Genomic DNA, 18,928 nt, shown 5'->3' with positions numbered 1-18,928 from the left:
CGTCTCAGATGTTTGCGTGATTGACCGAGCAAAAAGAGATCCAGAGATCAGATGCAGGAAAAGGAGCAAATGAAGAAAACCGAGTCACATGCTACTGCTACTCTACACGGCCTAGGGAATTTCGACTGTACAAGCGCAAGGGCGTTCATGCGCGCCCTTGGCGCAAACCTCCTCTAAGCTTCCATTTCCTAGCTCTGGACCTACGCGGGTAATTTAGTAGCCGTCCTTGCCGTACTTGTTGTACTTCTCGTGGAGATCCTGTGACGCAATTGTTAGCTCTGACGATCGGCATATAGGTAGGTACCTATCCCTCGCTCGCCCCCATTTGTCCGCGCGCGCGACGACGACGACGACGACATTGCACTCACCTTGGGCAGGTTGACGTTGGGGATGATGACCGTGTTCAGGGCCGAGGGAGCCTCGCGGGGAGAGGCGTTGGCGTCACCACCGGGGTGGTACAGGTACTTGCCGGAGCCGCCAGTCTGCCAGGGCTCGGTGCCGGGGACCTTGGAGACGGGGTTCTCGGAGGAGGACGAGGTGGGGTTGCGGGCTAGCGGAGGTCAGAGGTCAGAAAAAAAAAAGTGTCACGGAGTCTGTCGGGAGCAGGCAGGAGCAGGAGACGAGCTTGCTTACAGAAGTGCCAGCCGACCAGGCCGAAGGCGCCGGCCATGATGGTCCACAGGACCTGCAATGTCGAGTATCAGTACGCGACGAGCTAGCGCGGGTCCATTGGCTGCAGGCGCCTTACGTAGAGCTCGGGGTCCTTCTTGCCCGCGGCCTTGAGCGCGTCCTTGCTGGCGGCCTTGTCGCCGTTGGCGCCCTGGGCAGCGGCGCCGCCGGTGGAGCGGAGGGCGCGGGTAGCGCGGAAGGCAGAGCGGCCGATGATGGAGGACATGGTGGTGGTGGTGGTGGTGGAGGGTGGAGTGGAGATTGCGGGGGAGGGTGGTGATGATGATAGCATGTAAGCTTCCATGTCGTTAGTGGACTGACCTGCTGCCCGGATGTGCTCACGTGATTACCCTAGGTGCGACACGGACGGAACAAACGTTGTGCCGGGACCTGCGCTGCCACAGCCGAGATGACGGCGATCATCCATTTGGCAGCAGCGTCCGTCCGTCCTCCCTCCTGATACTTCTCTCTGGCCATCCGAGCGAGGAAAACCAAGCCCCAGCGCCAGCCTCGTCCTCCCCTGCTCCAAAACCCCGCCGTGACGCTCGCCATGTCGCGTTGATCCGACCACGATTCCCTCTTTAGGCGACATTTCCTCTTTCAACTCCTCTCTCCGTGCCCGTGCCGAGCTTCCGCAAAGTGTCATGCATAGGATTCCACTCACTACTACTTTTCTCTCCACCGCCGCCGCGACCCCAACGCCCGACGACGCCCAGTCATGACCAACCGCCCTCCTTCTCGCACCTCTACGCCCACCGACAACATCGCCTCCTTCCCGACTCCCTTCGACGCCCCGCGCAGCAACCATGGCCCGCCCAGCGTCATATCCTCGCGCCTCACCGACGTCGACGAAAACGAAGACCCTCCCTACCCAAACGCGTCGCGCGTCCAGGGCGTCACCGGCCCCGTCGGCGAACCCGGCCTGCCCCCCTCGCGCCCCTCGTCCATGTCCACCATCAAAAACCGCAACTACTCGCAACCTCCGCCGTCGAGACGCGGTGCCGGCGCGCATGGCCCAAGCCCCGGCACTCTGTCGGGCAGCGGCGAGCCCGTCTCGCACCGCCCCGCCACCGCAACGAGCAGGACGCACGTGTCGGGCATCCAGTCTTCGGCCTTCTTCCGCCCCATGAGCGCCAACAGGCTCCAGCAGCAGAGAAGCCAGCGCCCGGGCTCGCTCGTGGGCCGCTCGTCCATGTCGCATGACGGACAGAGCGACATGGTCCGCAACTCGTACCGCAACAGCATCGCGTCGAATCCCAGCCAAGGACACCCGCTTGGCCTCCACCACGAACACGACGGCGAAGGGCTGCCTCCACCCTCTCGAGGCACCGAATTCAGTGACCGAGACTTACCCGACCGGACCACGGCCAATACCACGCCTACCGGCGGCGACACGGTACGTAGCCGTGGTGAGAGCATCGCGCCGCTGCAGAAACCCAACCCGAATCTTCACTTGGACGTTTCCGGAGCCAACAGATCCGGCTCCGGACTTGCTCCACCTCAGAAGTCCCCACGCTCTTTTAGATCCAGTTTCATGATTGCCAGTAGAGGTCCTAACTCTGGTTCATTACGTCCGCAGGGCCAGGGCCACGAAAAGCTTTCTTCAGCCGCGTCCTCGCCCAGATTGGCCGCCGCCGACGCCACCGCCGACGCCGCGATTGCAAAGGCCGAAGCGCAGAAGGAGGCCAATCTTGGCAGGAACTACCAGTACTTCACCGGTAACACGGTGTTTTGCTGGGGCGGTAGATTGCAGAATACCAGAGATCGGCCTGTCAGCATCGGCACTGGTTTGCTCGTTGTGGTTCCTGCGGCTCTTTTCCTTGGATTTTCGTGAGTTTTTTCTTTGAAAATGAATCTCCAGACAGAATCGGCGTTTGATGCTAACTGACTGCTTTAGGGCGCCATGGCTATGGCTTCATGTTTCTCCTGCGATACCCATCTTGTTTTCGTACCTCCTTTTAATGTGCATGTCTTCATTTTTCCATGCTTCTCTTTCAGACCCGGGGGTTAGTCAATTTTCTTTCATTAAAACGTTCGTCCTACCTAACCGTCGTGACAGATTCTTCCCCGTAATCTTCATCCTTTCCCGCCCTCCGATCCGAACGACGATCCGTTAGCCGTTGGCCCGCCTACCACAGAATGGGTCATGGTCAAATCCGCCGCCGCCAAGACTTCTGCTATGGAAGTTCCTACCAAGTATTGCAAGTCCTGCAACATCTGGCGCCCACCGCGCGCGCACCATTGCCGCGTCTGCGACAACTGCATCGAAACGCAAGATCACCACTGTGTCTGGCTCAACAACTGCGTTGGCCGTCGTAATTACCGTTACTTTTTCGTCTTCGTTGCATCCGGCACGCTTCTCGGCGCGTTCCTGTTTGGCGGATCGCTCGCACACCTGCTTGTCTGGATGCACCAGGAACCGGGACGATCGTTTGGCGATGCAATCAACAAATGGCGCGTTCCTTTCGCCATGCTCATCTACGGCATCCTGGTCACCTGGTATCCGGCTTCGCTCTGGGGCTACCATCTCTTCCTAATCGCACGCGGCGAGACGACGCGCGAATATCTCAACTCGCACAAATTCCTGAAGAAAGACCGGCACCGGCCGTTCACGCAAGCCGGGCTCATCAAGAACCTCCGCGCGGTGCTGCTCCGGCCTCGGCCGCCCACGTACCTGAACTTCAAGAAGCGCTACGAGGAGGGCGACCAGCGGTTCGGCGAGCATAGGAGCAAGCGCACGGCGCCGCTGTCGGAGGGCCAGCAGGGCGGCGTGGAAATGCAGGACGTGGCCAGCACGACGGCGGGCAGCATTGTGCAGCAGGGCTTCCAGGGCCCGTTTGCGGCGCAGCAGCGACGCGCGGGCGCCACGAGCCCCGCTAATAGCACGCCCAGGAGTCTTCCCGGCAGCGCGGGCGGCGGCGGCGGCGGCGGCGGCGCGTAAAAAGCTTGCTTTTTTATGCTTTTTGCTTTTGCTTGGTTGCTTGGTCGCTTGGTTGGGTGGTCGCTTGGGTGCTTGATGACTTTTTTTGATTGTTTTTAGCTTTACATAGCTTTTTGCGGACCAGGGAGAGGAGGAAGGGCTTTTAGATATACCTTTTTTTGTTTGTTTTTTTATGCTTTTTTACCCTTTTAGTCGACTCCCTGGTCTCTGGTCTGGTCTGGCATACTCTGGACAGACACCTTCTCAAGCGGCGAGCTTCTTTTCGTCTTCTTCTTCTTCTTCTTCTTCTTCTTCTTCTTCTTTTCGTCTTCTTCTTCTTCTTTTCGTCTTCGTCGTCGTCGTCGTCTTATGTATTTTGCTTAGACCTGTTTGGCTGAGTTGGCTGCTTTGGCTTGGCTTGGCTTGGCTTGGCTTGGCTGGGCTTGGCTGGCTTTGGCTTCTGGATTCTTGCACGCAAATCAATCAATCAGTCGGGCGCGCTGGCTGGTTAGCTGGTTAGCTGGCTGGTTGGCTGGTTAGGCAGCTAGGTTAGGCTAGGAAGCTGCTGTTGTTGTCGTTTGCTGCTCTACTCCCCTCTGCCTCCTCCACTTCCACCGCTACAGCTACTACAGCTACTACAGCTACTTTAACAACTACCTACTTCTATACGTCGTAACAGCCTGCAGCCGCAGGTAGCGGGGTGCGGGATGCGGGATTGGGGGTTGAGGCTTAAGGTGGGGGTCAAGGTGGGGGTTTGGGCTGGAGACAGGAGGGCGGAGGAGGTGGAGTTTATAATACATATATATATACATACCACTATAACAACACACCAATACACCGTACCTATATTAGGCTGTATATCTAGACGCTTTGCATGCCTTGCCTTGCTTTAGCTATTAATGGGGCGTCTTTAATATAGGGTATATATCTCTTATACGCTTCATACCTATTCTTCTGTATCTTTACCTTGAACCCTTATTTACGTATTAGCTTTGGCTTTGGCTTTCTTGTCGCTTTTTAGAAGAGTTTCTTATTAGGAGGAGAGAGGGTAGGGGAGGAGTAGTAGTATATATATATACGTAAAGAGGAAAGCGGCGTGTGTGAGGAAGGTTAGGGTTTTATAGTAGTAGTAGTGTTATAGCTATGGCCATAGCTTCTACCCGATTATTTAAACAAAGTCATTGCTTAGCCTACTTAATCTACCTACACGCTTGCTTGCCTGCCTATATGCTTATATAATCGCACGTATACTCGCTCGCTCGTAGACGTAGTAGTAATATAGTATGCTGTACGATTGATTGATTGAGTTGAGTTGAGTTGAGTTGAATTCATTTACCCTGACCCATCGCCCTGAGCGATATGCAGGCTGATTGATTGATTGATTGATTGATTGATTGATTGATTGCTTACTTGATAGATGAATGGTTTATTAGGAGAACGGTATATCTGCCCCGTTTCCCTTCGTTGTGTTTCTTGTGTTTCCTTTGCTTTCCTTTGCTTTGCTTTTGTGTTTATCTTTATGCTAAGTGTACCTACGTACGCATGGCATGCGTGGGCGTTGAGAGATGAAACTGGGATGTAAGGCCGTATGTACAGCTAGCAGCTAACAGCCAACAGCAAGAATGCCACGCTCATCTGCCGGCATTGTCATGTTATTATCAAGAACGTACGTAGTACGTTTGTAGTAGTGCGTGCGTACGGGCGTAGACTAGGTACCTAACGTCCGTTTACCACGACTATGGCCGTATTAATCCTCCTCTCATCTCATGTCGTCTCGTCTCAGCTCATCTCATCCTTTACGCACGCACGCATAGCACTGCACCGCGCGCTTGCAAGCAAGCAAGCAAGCCAACACACCAAGCATAAGTGCACAAAACCATCATTGTATCATTCCGTGCCATAACGCGCCAATAGTAGTAGTAGCGCGTCTAACTCTACTCTCACTCTCTCCGGCATCGCCATCATCATCACCATGACCATGACCCTGACCCTGCTTCACGCTTCACGCTTCACGCAGCACGCACGCTGCGCGCTGCGCGCTGTCATCCTGTCCCCGGTTCAGCGCAGCTCACGCAGCCCCCTGTACCAATACCTCCACCTCCAGCAGCAGCAGCAGCACCAACGACCGGCTCCTCTCCCCGTCACGCCTTCGCTCCGCTGTCACTACCCGCACGCACGCACAGAGATACCAGGAAAAGAAAGCCAAGCCACGTCAAAGAAAAGAGAGTCAAGGAAAAGAGAAAAAGAAAAAAAAAGGAAAGAAACGCCACAACGCCCCGAATGGACCAAAACGAACAACAGACAACGCACAACGACCGACAACCTAAGCGCATAAGTGAGGAGGAACCCAGAGATAAGGTCGGAGAAGGCGGCAAGAGGAACGACGAGATAGATTGGTAAGGGCGCGCCAAACGCGCTGTTGAACTTGCGCATGCGTGCTTCGGTAGGGTGGTGGATGGCTGGATGGATAGATGGATAGGCGGAGAGGCCCGGACGCGGCGCGGCGCGGCGCGTGAGGTAGAGCGCAGCGCGGCTGTGCCTTTCTGTTGAGCTGGGCACAAGGGGAGGGCCAACAACCTAGACAATGCCGGCCGCGCTAGGACGCAAACAAATACGGGAGCGCGGCGCAGGCCCGCGACGGCTAGAGACAAACAGACAGGTAGCCGTGCGTGCGCGTCCTCTTGTAGGGCGAGCGTCTTCTTCTCCCCACATCACTGCCCCACCTTCACACCCAGAATTCAAGCTCTCGACTTCGCTGCTGCCGCGGCAGCACTAGAAAGCCTGCCCTTCTTGTCTGCTCCCGTCGCCGTCTCTACAACCTTCTGCATAGCCACCGTCGTCGCCGCCGCTGCCTTATTCTTATTAAGCCCCAAGCCGAGCGGCAAAAACGACAGCGTCGACTGCTTCAGGTTGAGGGACTTGGTGACAGACGCGGGCGTCGTCGTTGTCTTGGCAACGGCGCTGCTGTTCTGGCGACCAGCCCTGTTCGAGCTGCTCGTGCTACTGGGCGTCTGCTTGCTGCTGCTCTTTGGCGAAGCTGGAGTTCGTTCTGCTCTTTTCTTGCTGCTCTGCGCAGCGGTAGCGGGCGTCGAGGATGCTGACGGCTCCTCAATCTCGTCCTGTTCTTGTTCGTGCTCGTCTTCCGAATCGTCTTCTTCAGACTCATCTGTTGCAAGGTCCAGCGCCTCCGCCGTGACCTTGACGAGCTGTTCGGCGTACGTCAGTTGCTTGCGCGGCGCGCTGCGGCCTTTGCCTGGCGAACCAGAATTCCTCGACTGCTCCCGGAGGCGCTTCAGCACGGTCGTGGCGGAGCGTTCGGGTGGCGAAAACTTTCCAGAAGACCTAGTTTTCCTGGAGCCGGTTGAAGCAAGCGATCGCCTCGCCGCTCTTTCGTCGCGGCCTTTCTTCTCCGCCACGGATGTGGGCTTCGAGCCGATAAGATCTTTGAGGCCTTCCTTGGCCTTGGCAAGAACGTTCCTCGTTTTCGATGAGGCCGTGGCGGCGAGATTGTTAAGCCTCTGCTTCTTGTTTGCTGGTCTGTCCTCCGCATCGTCGGACGATTTTCGCTTGGTTCCTGCAGTGTTGTTGACCTTGTTCTTGACCTGACGACCAATCACGCCAGCGCAGTTGGCGCTTCCGCAATAGCAGGGTTGATCTTGACCATACGACCTGTGAACCGGTTAGAGTCGGGTGACGTTCTGTGATTGTGAAAAGGACAACTCACTCAAAATTGTAGTGCCAGGTGAGTTCCTCGCCAGTCATTACGGGCCTGTTGGCGAAGAGCGCCATGCGCTGCTCACCGTTGACATACCACTTTTCCATGCGGCAATTGGGCTCGCAGGAGTGGTTCACAAAGCGGGCAATGTTGCCTCTAAAACCATCGATAATAAGCTTGTCATAAAAGTTCATCAGGTAAAAGCACTGCGGTTGTTAGAGGTGGTGTAGCAGAAGCAGTAGGAGAGAGCATACCTTGTGGTCCTTGTATTCCTCCCTCATTCTCCTGTCACTTTCCTGCTGAGTGATAATCTCGCCAACATACTCAACAACAATCTGATCTTTTTCAAACGTACGCATGGCACGAACACCGTTGCCTCGATCCTTTGTTTCAATGATCTCGACACCAACGTTGTACGCTTTGTAGTACTTGCCGTGGCTGTCGTCCTTGTGGCGTTTCCGCAGCTCCGCAAACTGCCGATTGCCGCAATGAGGGCCAACCTTGCAACTTCTGTCGTCACACTCGAAGAACAAGCTGGAATTAAAGCACGCGTCGCGGTCGCATCTTTCCGTGCAGGTACACACCGAGGCTTCCATGGCTTTCGCCTTCTTGCTTGCCTCTCTAGCGCGGTTCTTCTGTTCTTGGGCATCCTCACCCTTGTACTCGTCTGCGACAAATTAGAAGACTGAAATAAGCGCATGCACATGCCAACTTACTCTTCCTCAATTCCTTCCACTTGACCCTCGCTTCCCTAGGCAGAGGACAAAAGACATCAAATGGCAACTGGAATGGCTCAAACGGCCTCTTCGCCTCCGAGACCTTTTTCTTGGGGTGCAGGTCCAGCTTCTCCGCCATTGTGAACATGGGGAGTGGCAAAATTTCATTCCGGCGGGAGGCGCCATCGCCCTCGGTAGTCTTGCTTTTTGACTTGGGCACCGTAATTTTGCTCTCGAGAACATCGTCCTGGCCAGTGTTGTAAAATTTGCCCGCATTGAGCCAAGGCTTCCTCGTGCCGCGATACAGCAGCTTCTTGAGCTCCGTGTCCCGCGGAGGTTCTGGCGTGGGCGGGGCAGAGTCGGTAAGCCTCCGTCTCTTAGCCGCCGGCCCTTCGGACTTGCTCCTCACGAGCGTTCCGCCAGAGCGAAGAGCCCCCTTCTTGCCCATTATTGCCTCCCGAGCGCGCCTGATCATTTGTGCGGTCTCGCGACCGCGTATGGCATTGCGCGGCGCCCTTTCTGAAAGGGAACGTGTGAGTGTTGGGGCGCCGGTGACGCGCCTAGACTGGCGCCGGGGAATTCGTTCGGAATCATCGTCGTCGTCTTCGTTATCTTCATTGTCGTCGTTGTGGTTGTGTTGTTGCTCGTCATTGGCGTTGGTGTCGGCGGCGCGCTCGGGCTCGGTGGTCCATTCGGAGCTCAACGCGCTCAACCTCTTGTGGGCGGGCCTCCTGGTCGAGGCAGATGGGACGGGTGGTTTGTTGATGAGCTCGACGGGACCCTTGCCGGTTTTGCGGATATAGGTGCCGTCGGTGTATTTGGTTGGGGTGTGGATGCGGGTGCCAGCGAGCTCCTTGTCGTTGTAGGTGGGGATGCTAGCGCGGGCCCTGCTGCTCACGCGGCGGAGCGGCTCGGGTTCATGCTGCATGGCGACGGGCTTTTGCGCCTCGGACTTGTCGCTCTGGGCGTCGTCGTCGTGGCTGGTGGGAGGCGTGCTGGCGGCGGGCGATGCAGCCGACGACGACGCGGCGACATTGATGCACGAGAGGGTAGACGAGTCGGACTGCGGCGAGGAAGCGCGCTTTGTGGCGGTGGCCATAGTTGGGTGCGAACAAAGCCCGCGGGCGGACGGGGGGGGAAGAAAGAGAGAGGGGGGGGAGGGAGAGGGAGAGAGAGAGTTGAAGTAGGGCAAGTGTAGGTAGTGTGTTCAGGTTCGCGACGCGTTTGAGCCGAGAAGGCCAACCACAACCCACAACAACACCTGAGCGGCCACTTTTGACTCAGCAAGCCTTGTCGCCGCCCCTGGGTCGGCCAAATTCGGTCGTCCCGCTGAACCGCTGATCGCTCCGCCCGGCCAAGGACCCCGCGGCCTCGTCCGCTCTGCTCTCTGCTGTCATCCGGCCTGCCCTTTCGGTGCCACGCGTGACCAATTCCCCTCAAGCATGTTTGCTATCCAATATCCCGCATGTCCATCCCGACTGCCGCAGCTTCACCGTCTACTCGTCCCCCAATCGTCCCAAAAAGAGCCATGCCCGCCGTTTCCTCGCACACTGTCTGTACCCGTCCCCACCTGCATCCCCTCAGCCGATGCTCCTCTTCCACCTCTCCTACCCTGCTGAGCCCAGACGACCGTCGCTGCGAGTTCCCGTGACCTCAAGCCAGCGTGTAGCCCTCGTGGCCCGTCTTCCTGGCCCATCTCAGCCTTGTTCGACAACACGTCTGCCTTCCTGGCCAGAGACTGGCCCTAGTCTCTCTCCCCGGACTTGCCACGTGTGTGCTGATTGAGCTGTGACGGTGGTCTAACCGCTGCGCTGAGTGCCGGACTCGATGATATTCTGAACGAGCATGCCTCCAGCTAGACAGACACTCATGTCCGAGCCATCAATTGTTGTATATGTACTCGTTGAAAGCGGGGCACTAGCTCCCGTCGGCCACTTTGCCACCCCAGCTCTGCAGCTGGCCTGGTCTACCCCCTAGAATCACTCCATCACGACCATGCCCCTCCTCACGCAGCCCTATCAGCCATTTCCGTATCGCGGGGGTAGACAAAGGCGGTATACAAAGGACTGACCATCTCCAATAAACAAGCGCCCTGTTCTAATGGTACCACAGCCAAGAGGATCTCTACCTCGGGTTAACTGAAAGCAATGGGGAGGATGCGCAGCTACCTTGATGGATTTTGTCTTTGATTCTGGCCTTCTGAGTTTTACGACCCTGTGATCTCGGTTGTGGTGCTTGCTTCCCGCACGTTCATCAAAAATAAGCTTCTTGGAGGTACGAGGCTCCCAGGCTCGATTTTCTTTCAGTGTGAAGATCACTCCACCCGCGAACGACCATCCTGGCCTTGATTTTTCTCTGCGCAGAAGCCCTCCATGGGCTCACTGGCATGAGCTACCCGCCGCAAGGAAGGACAAGCACCTCCATAAGAGCCTTTAAACGCTTCTATTAGGACGAAAAGTTATTGATTTTGACATCCGAACTCGGAGCTTCTTCTACATCTCACTGTCTTCATCAGTACCACAAATGTTCGTGTCTTAACATACCGGCAGTTCTACCCGGTTCGAAACAATTGCAAAGACACTATATTGGTTTCAAGCGGGCTCGCCCAGCCATGCTACTCACTAATGCAAGAAGTGACTAATCCAGCGTTCCTCATTGGGTATGCGCACTACGTCTGAATTTATCCATCAAACAGAAGCCGAGATTCACAGGATGCGAAAATAGGACATTACAAAGATTGCAAGATGTAAGTCGTTTCTCGGTATAAATGGTCAGCTCATGCAGGAAGGATGCTTTAATCGTTCACGCCCAAAATACTTCACTCAAAGCTACCACTTGCGTTCTCGTACAGAATAACCACACAGAACGTTTACAGATCGCCTCATAGTGCAACCCAGCGTGCAATGAACTTACCCCACCTAAAATCTTCCAATGTCCCACGGAACACCCGCTTCCATACGCTTTTAACACCTGGACTCCAGAGCATCATGAACCAAATCCCAAGCACCTCGACACGACCATCTCTCGCCCGCATCCCGCATCCCTCCTACATCCTAAACACCTCCTCCCACCTCCTACTTCCACTTCCCACGCAAGCCCTATCGATTATTCAAAGACCCTGGAGCGGCATCAAACCGAACAAACAACCAAACCCAACCCCAACCAACCCCAACCCACATACGATAACCAATCCCAGCTCAGATTATGACAACCACCTCCTACCCAACTACCCGTCCACACACACAATGACAATACACCCACAAAGCCAACCGCATCCACATCCGCTCACACGCACACACAGAAACAACCACGCAAACTATATCCCTCGCCAGCTCCCACGAGCAGTATTCGTATCTTACACACCATCCCATGCACCTGGCACTGCCCATCGACTACCCCGCTACCCCCATCCACTCACACTCACACGCATCCCTACCCCCACCTCATCCGCAGTCAGCACCTCCACCAGCCCACCCCCACCCGCAACAGACCTGCACTGCAAAAGCCAGACCAGCACCGTCAACGCACCGCACGCCACACTTACACAAACACGCCACCCCCAGAGCGGTAAAGTGAAATCCAGCGCATCTACAACAAGCGCGCCATTCAAAAGCGTGCGTGTGTGTGTGAGAGAGAGAGGATCTCTATGTAGTCCGTTCGTATAAACATCTACAGGCCGTACTTACTTGCTCTAGAGTCTCTTCTACGACGGTATTGATAATGTACATAATATGGCTTGTGAAGAGTGCTGGGGACCGATACCGCCACCATGTCATCACGCGTTCCCCGTCCTCCCTCCTCCTCCCCCCACCAGGCGCCCAACCCACCAACCCACCTACCCATCCCTCACCCAATCACCCCTCAAAAACGCCATGATTAAGCTCAAACCCCATATCCTTCGCCATAGACTTCATATGGCGCTCAATTTCGTCCTCCATGCCGCCACCCAGACCCAACTTCTGCCTGACCCACGCCCACCACCACAGCAAATCGGACGCCAACAAGACGGTCCTAAACCTCGCATGGCGGAGCAAATTAAGCGCGCGCTGAACAGGGCTCAAGTCACGGGACTCGACGAGCGCGCGACTAGCCCACAGCCCCGTGATCTTGACGCGGTTGACGGGGCTGCCCAAGAACTGGTTGTTGCCCTGGACGATGCGGAGGTTGCGGCCGATGAAGATGAGCTCGCGGGGCCACTTTGTCTCGTCGGCGAGGAGCTGCTTGATGCCTTTGCGCATCTTCATTTGCATGGCGTAGGCGCGCTCGGCTTCGGTTGCGCCGCTTACGCCTTTGCGGATCTGCGCCGACGTGCTGTTGTCGCCGCCCGTGTAGGGGCGCATGAGCGTCGCGCTGGCGAAGATGTCCGCGTTCCCGACGCCCCATCCGCGCACAATCTCCTCGATCGCCGCGTTGTCGAGCGCGAGCAGCGCTTTCCAGAACCGTGCGTATTGGTGCCGGAACGCGGGGTTCATGCGGATGTACAGCCCGTGGTCCAGCAACACCAGCTCCGGCTTCCCGGACGGCAGTCGGCGTACTAATATGTTCCCTGGGTGCGGGTCGCAGTGCACGAGGCCCCAGAGGAACATCTGCGCCGAGAAGAGGTCGACCATCGTAGTCATGACGGCTTTGAGGGAGACGCCGAGGCCGCCGTGGCCGTCGGGCCCGCGCCACGCGTCCCGCAAGGGCTTGAGCTGCTCTTTGTTGGGGTCGTTGGTCGCGACGGTGGAGCGGACGGTTGGCGGCGGCGGCGCGAGCACCTGCCCGTTGCTTCCTGGGCTTCCCGTGCCGCGGCCGCCTTTCCAGCCGTGCGTGATCCCTTCTTTGTCCCAGAGCCGGATGCCCTCGATCCATTCGGCCGTCATCACGCGCTTGCTGCTGAGCTCGCGGTACACGGATGGAATGTAGACGCGGCCGCGCAGGCGCGGCTCGTTCGAGATCAAGTCCTTCATTTCCTCGGAGTTGTTGGCTTCGTTTTCAAAGTCGGTCTCTAGCATCAGCCGCTCGGAAATGTAGGGTACCAGACTGTACATCGGGATGTCGAACCACCAGGAGTAAATGCGCGCCACGACCCTGGTTTTCACGGTTAGCGCCCCGCGGAGGATTTTGCTTGTGGGAAGAACACCCACTTGAATGCCCAAAGGTCCCAGCCCACCTGCGCGGCGATTTCCCGTTTCTGGATCTTGATCGCTACCTCCCGTCCATCAGCCAGCCGCGCCCAATGGACCTGCGCCACGCTCGCGCTCGCCCGCGCCGTTCTCTCCATGATGCCTTTTCCTTCCTCGCCTTTGAAGCTGACCCCAAACACCTCCTCCACGCTCTTTCCAAAATCCTCTCTCACGACCTTCTCTACGTCCCTCCACTCGTTCTGCGGCGCATCATCAAACATCTTGGCAAACATTTTCTGAAACTCCGGCGGCAGAATTGCGCTCTGCATAGCAATTGCCTGGCCAATCTTCAAATACAAACCCCCATTATCGCGCAGCAAGTTAAAGATGCGCTCAGCATTGCGGTTATGCACGTCGGCCAAGCTGGCCGCGAAGGGTGGGTTCGCGCGGAAGTTGATCTTGTAGTCCAGCCCAATGACCAATCCCGTCTTGAACGTGCGGAAGCTCCGCGTCGCAGCGGCATTATTCCAGCGCGTGTCGACGACGTAGCCGGCACCGAGCAGGGCGGCCGCCCACGCGAGGCGGCGGGGCCATTTGCGCGGGCGCGAAGGCTTTACTTTGTGTGATTTCGGTTTGGGCTTGGGGAGACCGGCGGGGTCTGGGGGTGCAAACGGCGCGAATTGCTGCGTTTGCAGGAGGCGGCGCGAGAGTGGTGGTGCGACTCCTAGTGCGGGTCGGAGGGCTGCTCTGCACCGTCGTGGCAGGCCATGGGACATTCTGGCGAGCCTCGCGGCTTATGTGGGAGACAAGTGGTCGGTCATGTAGCTTAGCTGAAGATTGAGGTGATGGATGACAGACGGCAAGTGTGGAAATCGTTGCCCGCGCTACGGAGAGTCGATGAGGTCATGAAGATCGGCCGCGGAGAGATCCATGGCGTCCAGTGCCGGGGCGGGCCGATGAACTCTCTGTCGAGCGACCCGGCGCGAGTGGAGCCCTGATGAGGCGAAGCAGCAGTGATTGTCGGCGTTGGGCCGTGCTGGCCATCATCATCATCATCAGTCACCATCATCATCCTCAGTCCATCAGATGAATTGCTTCCCCTCTCGCTGCAAACTGCTGCCAACACGTCGCTCGCTCGCCCTGTCGGAGGTGACGGGCTCTGCATAAACCGCCTACGTGGTACCCGTGATTGCATGCCAATTAAACAAACGAGTTGCATGGGCTGGCCATCCACATCCCGTCATGTCCAGCCTCACTCCCAGCCTCCCAGCCCTCCCCTGCAGGCACATATACATGGCACAGCCCGCGCCCGCCCACACCCCCACAATGCACATCTGTTCCCTTCGTCACGATAGAACGCAAGAGCCATCATGGCTTCTAATATATTAGACCAGCCGCTGCTGGCTCTCAAACACACAAATGGTAATTGAACTTTTTTTCAAAACACTACCCCATATGCAGCCCGCCAGGTTTCGGCCTCTGACAAACCCGCTCCCGCCAGTCTCCCGCCCTCAGGTCCACCACCAAGAATCCCAACAGAGCATCTCCGCCTCTGAAGACTACTACACCGCGACCGAGATCTCCAGCGAGAGCGACGATCGCTCTCAGACCACCATTGTGCGCCACTCGCCCGACCGTTTCCAGACGCCGCAGCAGAGCTATGAGCAGCTAGCCGCGCATTCGTCCCAACTCGCTCCCGTGGCCGAAGGGCGCTGGTCGCAGGAACAGCCTGCTGCCCAACACCACCACCGCTCCGTCGGCTTCGACGAGAGCACCATCCCCCGCAAGTCTGCTGCACAGCAACAGCGCAGCAGCAACAGGCAGAGCACCATGGACTCCGAGTCCGTCTCCACCACGCCCGGTGTCGATGACACGCCCTACATCCGCTTCGCCATCGACCAGCTCACTCGTGACGAAGAGGTCCGCGGCTCGAGAAAATACCCGCCGGCCGCTGGTGCTCACCGCGATGACTACCCTGTGGAACGCATCGTCTCCGACGAGGGTCTGGGTTACTTCCACCCGGAGGCGCCCCCGCCGCCTCCGCGAAGCCCAGCCCGCAGCCCTCCCATCCCGGAGCTGAATGGTAAGGACCACCGACTTCACGGGCAGCGCTCAACCCAATTTTTGCTGACAGCGCCAGTGCGGGACATCTTCGTACCTTACAGCCCTCCTGCCAAATCCATTCAGTTTCCTCCATTGACTTACCTTCCTTCCATCATCCGTCCGTTGTGGCTCGGCATCTTCGCTTTCCTCTGCTGCCTTATGATGGCCGGCTTGATTGTCTGTGCCGCATGGTCCATGAACCACGACGGCCTGCTCGACTACACCCAGCTGGGCGGCTCGACTTACTTTCTCTTCCAGTACCTGCCGACGCTGCTGGGCATGATCCTGCTCATCTGGCTGCACCAGATTGCCGGAGCCGTCCAGCGGGTTTCGCCATTTATGGCATTGGCAGCCGAATCCGCCCAATCGCGGTCCATGGGCACCTTCCTCGACCTGTACCCGACGCAATTCCTGCTGCCGACGTTCCAGCATTTCCGCGCCGGCGAGCCATTGATCGGTGTCTTCGGGCTGGTGTCCTGGCTCTTTCTCTTCACCATCCCGCTCCTGGCGGCCTCGTTCAACGTCCGCTACTACGGCACCTACGCCGACGGCCAATGGCGCTGGGTTGCAGTCCAGGGCGTCATCTGGACCGCCATTGCGCTGTACATCCTTCTCGTGCTCGCGCTCGTCCTGCTGTTCGTCGCGCTCCGCCGTCCCACGGGTCTGAAGTGGGACCCGCGCTCCCTGGCCGACATTGCCGTCCTCCTCGAGCGCTCCAACATCATGGCCGACTACCACGAGACCGAGGTCTTCGACAAGCCCTACGAATTCCGCGAGCGCCTGGTCAACCGCACCGACCGCCTGGGCTACTGGCACACGTCGAAGCACCCGAGCGACGTGTTCTACGGGATTGGCGAACCGGGCGGACCGACGAGGCGGTACTCAATCATGCAGGGCAAGGTGCGGGAGAAGGGGCCGTCGGAGCGGGAGCAGGAGTTTGCGCCGCTGGGCGCGGACGTGGAGGCAGGAAGGCAGGCGACGGATCTGCAGGTGGACATACGCGACGAGCACATCCGGCGGCGGCATCTGCCGTGGTTCCTGAAGGACACGTACGTGGTGGCGTGGGTCGTCATCGCATGGGTACTGCTGGTGGCGTTCCTGGTCGTCAGCTTCGTCAACCGCGCCGTCCTCGACGGCTTCGAGCCGCAGATGAGCGCCGCGGCCAACAAGGCCGGCTTCGCCCCCTCCAACTTCTTCTACTCGTTCCTGCCCGCCCTGCTCGCCACGCTGCTCTACCTCTTCATGCAGACGCTGGACCTCGCCCTCCGCCGCCTGGCGCCCTACGCCGCGCTCTCCACGCCCGGCGGCGCGCCCGCACAAACCTCGCTGCTGCTGTCGTACCCCGCGCAAACGCCGCTGACGGCGCCCCTCGCCGCGCTGCGTAACCGCGACTTCCGCGTCGCGCTCTTCAGCTTCATGACGCTTGCGGCGGGGCTGGCGCTGCCCGTGCTGGCCGGCGGCGCCTTCTGGACGCAGTTCTACCCGTCCTCGAGCCGGGTGCTGGTCGCGGCGCACCAGAGCGCCTACATTGCACTGTGCGTGTTCCTCGCGCTGTACGCGGCGGCGCTGGCAGCGCTCGTGCCCGCCCGCCGCGACATGGCGCTCCCGCACGCGGCGCGCACCCTCGCGCAGACGGTCAGCTGGCTGTACATGAGCCGGCTGCTGGAGGACAAAGCGTTCGCGCATCCGGCGACGCGGGGGGAGCTCGTGGAGCGCCTGTGTGGCGCTGCTGAGGCCGGCCGTTTTGCGCACGGTTTTGGCGCCGCTGGTGGCAAGGAGAAGCGCGCGCCGGGCTCGAGCGGGGAGGCGCCGCATCCGCCTGGCTCGGCGTCGTCGCAGCGCCCGGTCATGAGTATGGCTGTGGGGGTCGGCGATGCGAGCGAGGTCCGGAGGTGGAGTTATGGCGCTGGCAGCGCGGTGGAGGCTGCTGAGGGGAGGTATGGCTTCGGTGTTTTTGTGGGAAGAGACGGCGCCGAGCATTTGGGTGTGGATAGAGTGGCGCGTGGGGAGGGGAGGCTCTTGTGTTTTGATTGATTGGGTTGGGTGGGGGTTTGTTTTGCGTATACCCTTTAGTTCTTCTTTCACTTTTTCAGTTTTTTTTTTTAGTTTTTTTTTTTTTCTGTTTTCTACACTTTCGCATCTTCTTCTTCTTCTTCCTCTTCTTCTTCTTCTTCTTCTTCTTCAGCTTCTTCTCTTTTCCTTTTCGTTTCTCCCCTTCACCCCTCTACCACCTACCTAATCCCCGCGCTTTCCTCTTCTGTTTTCTTTCTCTTATTGTCTCCTTTTTCCTGGTTTCACGACACGCACGCAAAACGACGGCACGAAGACGAGACGAAGCGATTTGTTATGATTGATGGCAACGACGACGGAGATGGAGGCATGTGAAAAAGGCATGCATACATACAAACATATACATACGCATGGGACGCAAAGGAATGGGGTATAAGGTGCAGGATGAGAATGGACAAGCGAAGCACGACCTGCGGAATGAAGGTACACACGGGAAAAAATAAGCGAGACTACAAATAGTCGTTAGGTAGTTGCGTATCTATGTAGCTACCTAGTGCACACTACCTACCTACTGTAGCTGTAATATCTAGGAGTATGATGGCTTGTTGACACGCTTGCAGTGTAAATGCGCTTTTATGCAGTCAGGAGGAGTGCATCTCGTTGGGCGCTGACGAGTGGCTGCTTCTGGACTCCTGGAGGGAGCAGACAGAAGCAAGGGTCATGCCGCTCGCCCATGCATGAGCTAGTCTGCTTCAGTCCCGGTGTCGAGGAACCTGCCTGGGTGGGGCAGGATGGGGGATGCGCTGCAAACGGAGTGGTTGGTGCCCTGGATTGCGGAGAAGTGGTTTGAATTTTTCTTGGGTGTAGGGGGTTGGGTGGTTGCGATGCTGCTGTCGAAGTTTGTGCCTGAATGGGGCTGGCCAATTGGAGGGGGTTGCGCTGGGTTGGGCGGGGCACTGCCCAATGGTGGATTTCTGATATGTATGGGTGGGATGCAATTATGTCTGGAGACAGTTTGATTATTGGTCTAGAGGCTCATGATGCAAGCCCTATGGTATCAAAACATCTATGGTTATATTTTTCCGAGCTCTGCAAGGAGTCCAAACAGAGTGGGATAAGCTTTTCAAAGGACTGTGACACAAACGCCTGCATGGATATCATGATCTGTTTCTGGTGGCCCCCTCGCACGAACCGCCGCCCGAACACGGCGGGAATCAAGCTCTCTCTAGGGGCCGCTGCCGTCATGTGCGAGTGCGTCAGCTTGCAGATCACCAGTTGGACATGTTGGACTTGTCCAAAACGCCATCCTAACTATTGAAGCGGAGAGACAGACAGATGAAGTTGGGGATAAGGCGACATTGAGAAACAAACCTGACGCCCGCCACACACAATGCTATCCACGCATCTGCGCTCGTCGCCCTACTCAACGCTAATTCTTGTCCTGTTCATTCTTACCACCCTCTACTACCTCAAGGCCTTCGTGCCCCAGGCCCACCCCCGCTTCCCCGTGAAGAACTGTCTCGACCCCGAACTCGCGCAGCGCGCTCGTCTCGCCAAAGTCGCCAACTACCAGGAACACTCGAGTAGGTGGCCCGCCGGCCGTTCTTCTGCCAGCGCAGAGCACCTAGAGCCGCAGACCGCTGACCCACAAACAATGCTCAGGCCTGCGCCATCTGCTCGGCTCCAAAAC

The 18,928-nt window shown here is 57.7% G+C and overlaps 6 protein-coding genes across 6 annotated transcripts; 3 read left to right on the top strand and 3 right to left on the bottom strand.

Annotated features, from left to right (window-relative positions):
* Nucleotides 1-105: 105 nt before the first annotated feature.
* Nucleotides 106-900, bottom strand: K452DRAFT_283600 (uncharacterized protein). Its single transcript, XM_033539797.1, has 4 exons — nucleotides 749-900; nucleotides 634-685; nucleotides 369-550; nucleotides 106-258 (listed from the first exon to the last, which is right to left on the bottom strand). Exons 1-4 carry the CDS (start codon nucleotides 893-895, stop codon nucleotides 214-216), a joined length of 426 nt encoding a protein of 141 aa, XP_033402030.1. The 5' UTR covers nucleotides 896-900; the 3' UTR covers nucleotides 106-213.
* A 487-nt stretch (nucleotides 901-1,387) lies between these two features.
* Nucleotides 1,388-3,610, top strand: K452DRAFT_219830 (uncharacterized protein; the record flags this gene model as incomplete). Its single annotated transcript, XM_033536433.1, has 3 exons — nucleotides 1,388-2,499; nucleotides 2,567-2,675; nucleotides 2,729-3,610. The coding sequence occupies 3 exons, from the start codon at nucleotides 1,388-1,390 to the stop codon at nucleotides 3,608-3,610; spliced, it is 2,103 nt and encodes a 700-aa protein (XP_033402029.1).
* Nucleotides 3,611-3,696: 86 nt separating this feature from the next.
* On the top strand, nucleotides 3,697-4,203 carry K452DRAFT_109013 (uncharacterized protein). Its single transcript, XM_033534998.1, has one exon. The coding sequence runs from the start codon at nucleotides 3,783-3,785 to the stop codon at nucleotides 4,107-4,109; it is 327 nt and encodes a 108-aa protein (XP_033402028.1). The 5' UTR covers nucleotides 3,697-3,782; the 3' UTR covers nucleotides 4,110-4,203.
* A 2,124-nt stretch (nucleotides 4,204-6,327) lies between these two features.
* Nucleotides 6,328-9,119, bottom strand: K452DRAFT_294892 (uncharacterized protein; the record flags this gene model as incomplete). The annotated part of the gene is made up of 4 exons (XM_033541756.1): nucleotides 6,328-7,258; nucleotides 7,314-7,510; nucleotides 7,559-7,971; nucleotides 8,021-9,119. 4 exons carry the CDS (start codon nucleotides 9,117-9,119, stop codon nucleotides 6,328-6,330), a joined length of 2,640 nt encoding a protein of 879 aa, XP_033402027.1.
* A 2,590-nt stretch (nucleotides 9,120-11,709) lies between these two features.
* K452DRAFT_355727 (uncharacterized protein) lies at nucleotides 11,710-13,991 on the bottom strand. The gene is made up of 2 exons (XM_033545986.1): nucleotides 13,147-13,991; nucleotides 11,710-13,090 (listed from the first exon to the last, which is right to left on the bottom strand). Exons 1-2 carry the CDS (start codon nucleotides 13,899-13,901, stop codon nucleotides 11,875-11,877), a joined length of 1,971 nt encoding a protein of 656 aa, XP_033402026.1. The 5' UTR covers nucleotides 13,902-13,991; the 3' UTR covers nucleotides 11,710-11,874.
* A 504-nt stretch (nucleotides 13,992-14,495) lies between these two features.
* On the top strand, nucleotides 14,496-17,262 carry K452DRAFT_294890 (uncharacterized protein; the record flags this gene model as incomplete). The annotated part of the gene is made up of 3 exons (XM_033541755.1): nucleotides 14,496-14,547; nucleotides 14,627-15,208; nucleotides 15,266-17,262. 3 exons carry the CDS (start codon nucleotides 14,496-14,498, stop codon nucleotides 17,260-17,262), a joined length of 2,631 nt encoding a protein of 876 aa, XP_033402025.1.
* Between the last annotated feature and the right edge of the window lie 1,666 nt (nucleotides 17,263-18,928).

The sequence above is a fragment of the Aplosporella prunicola genome, assembly GCF_010093885.1.
Source record: "Aplosporella prunicola CBS 121167 unplaced genomic scaffold K452scaffold_3, whole genome shotgun sequence".
Lineage (NCBI taxonomy): Eukaryota > Fungi > Ascomycota > Dothideomycetes > Botryosphaeriales > Aplosporellaceae > Aplosporella > Aplosporella prunicola.
The sequence above is the reverse complement of the archived record's forward strand: the minus strand, read 5'-3'. Positions and strand labels throughout refer to the sequence as shown.

Bases quoted from the DNA above. Each gene is read 5' to 3' on its own strand.
- K452DRAFT_283600 (XM_033539797.1), bottom strand. From the start codon at position 895: ATGTCCTCCATCATCGGCCGCTCTGCCTTCCGCGCTACCCGCGCCCTC. The intron at 551-633 runs GTAAGCAAGCTC...GACCTCCGCTAG, and splicing joins CCTGGTCGGCTGGCACTTCT to CCCGCAACCCCACCTCGTCC. The intron at 259-368 runs GTGAGTGCAATG...ATTGCGTCACAG, and splicing joins CCAACGTCAACCTGCCCAAG to GATCTCCACGAGAAGTACAA.
- K452DRAFT_109013 (XM_033534998.1), top strand. From the start codon at position 3,783: ATGCTTTTTTACCCTTTTAGTCGACTCCCTGGTCTCTGGTCTGGTCTG.
- K452DRAFT_355727 (XM_033545986.1), bottom strand. From the start codon at position 13,901: ATGTCCCATGGCCTGCCACGACGGTGCAGAGCAGCCCTCCGACCCGCA. The intron at 13,091-13,146 runs GTGGGTGTTCTT...CGTGAAAACCAG, and splicing joins TGGGACCTTTGGGCATTCAA to GGTCGTGGCGCGCATTTACT.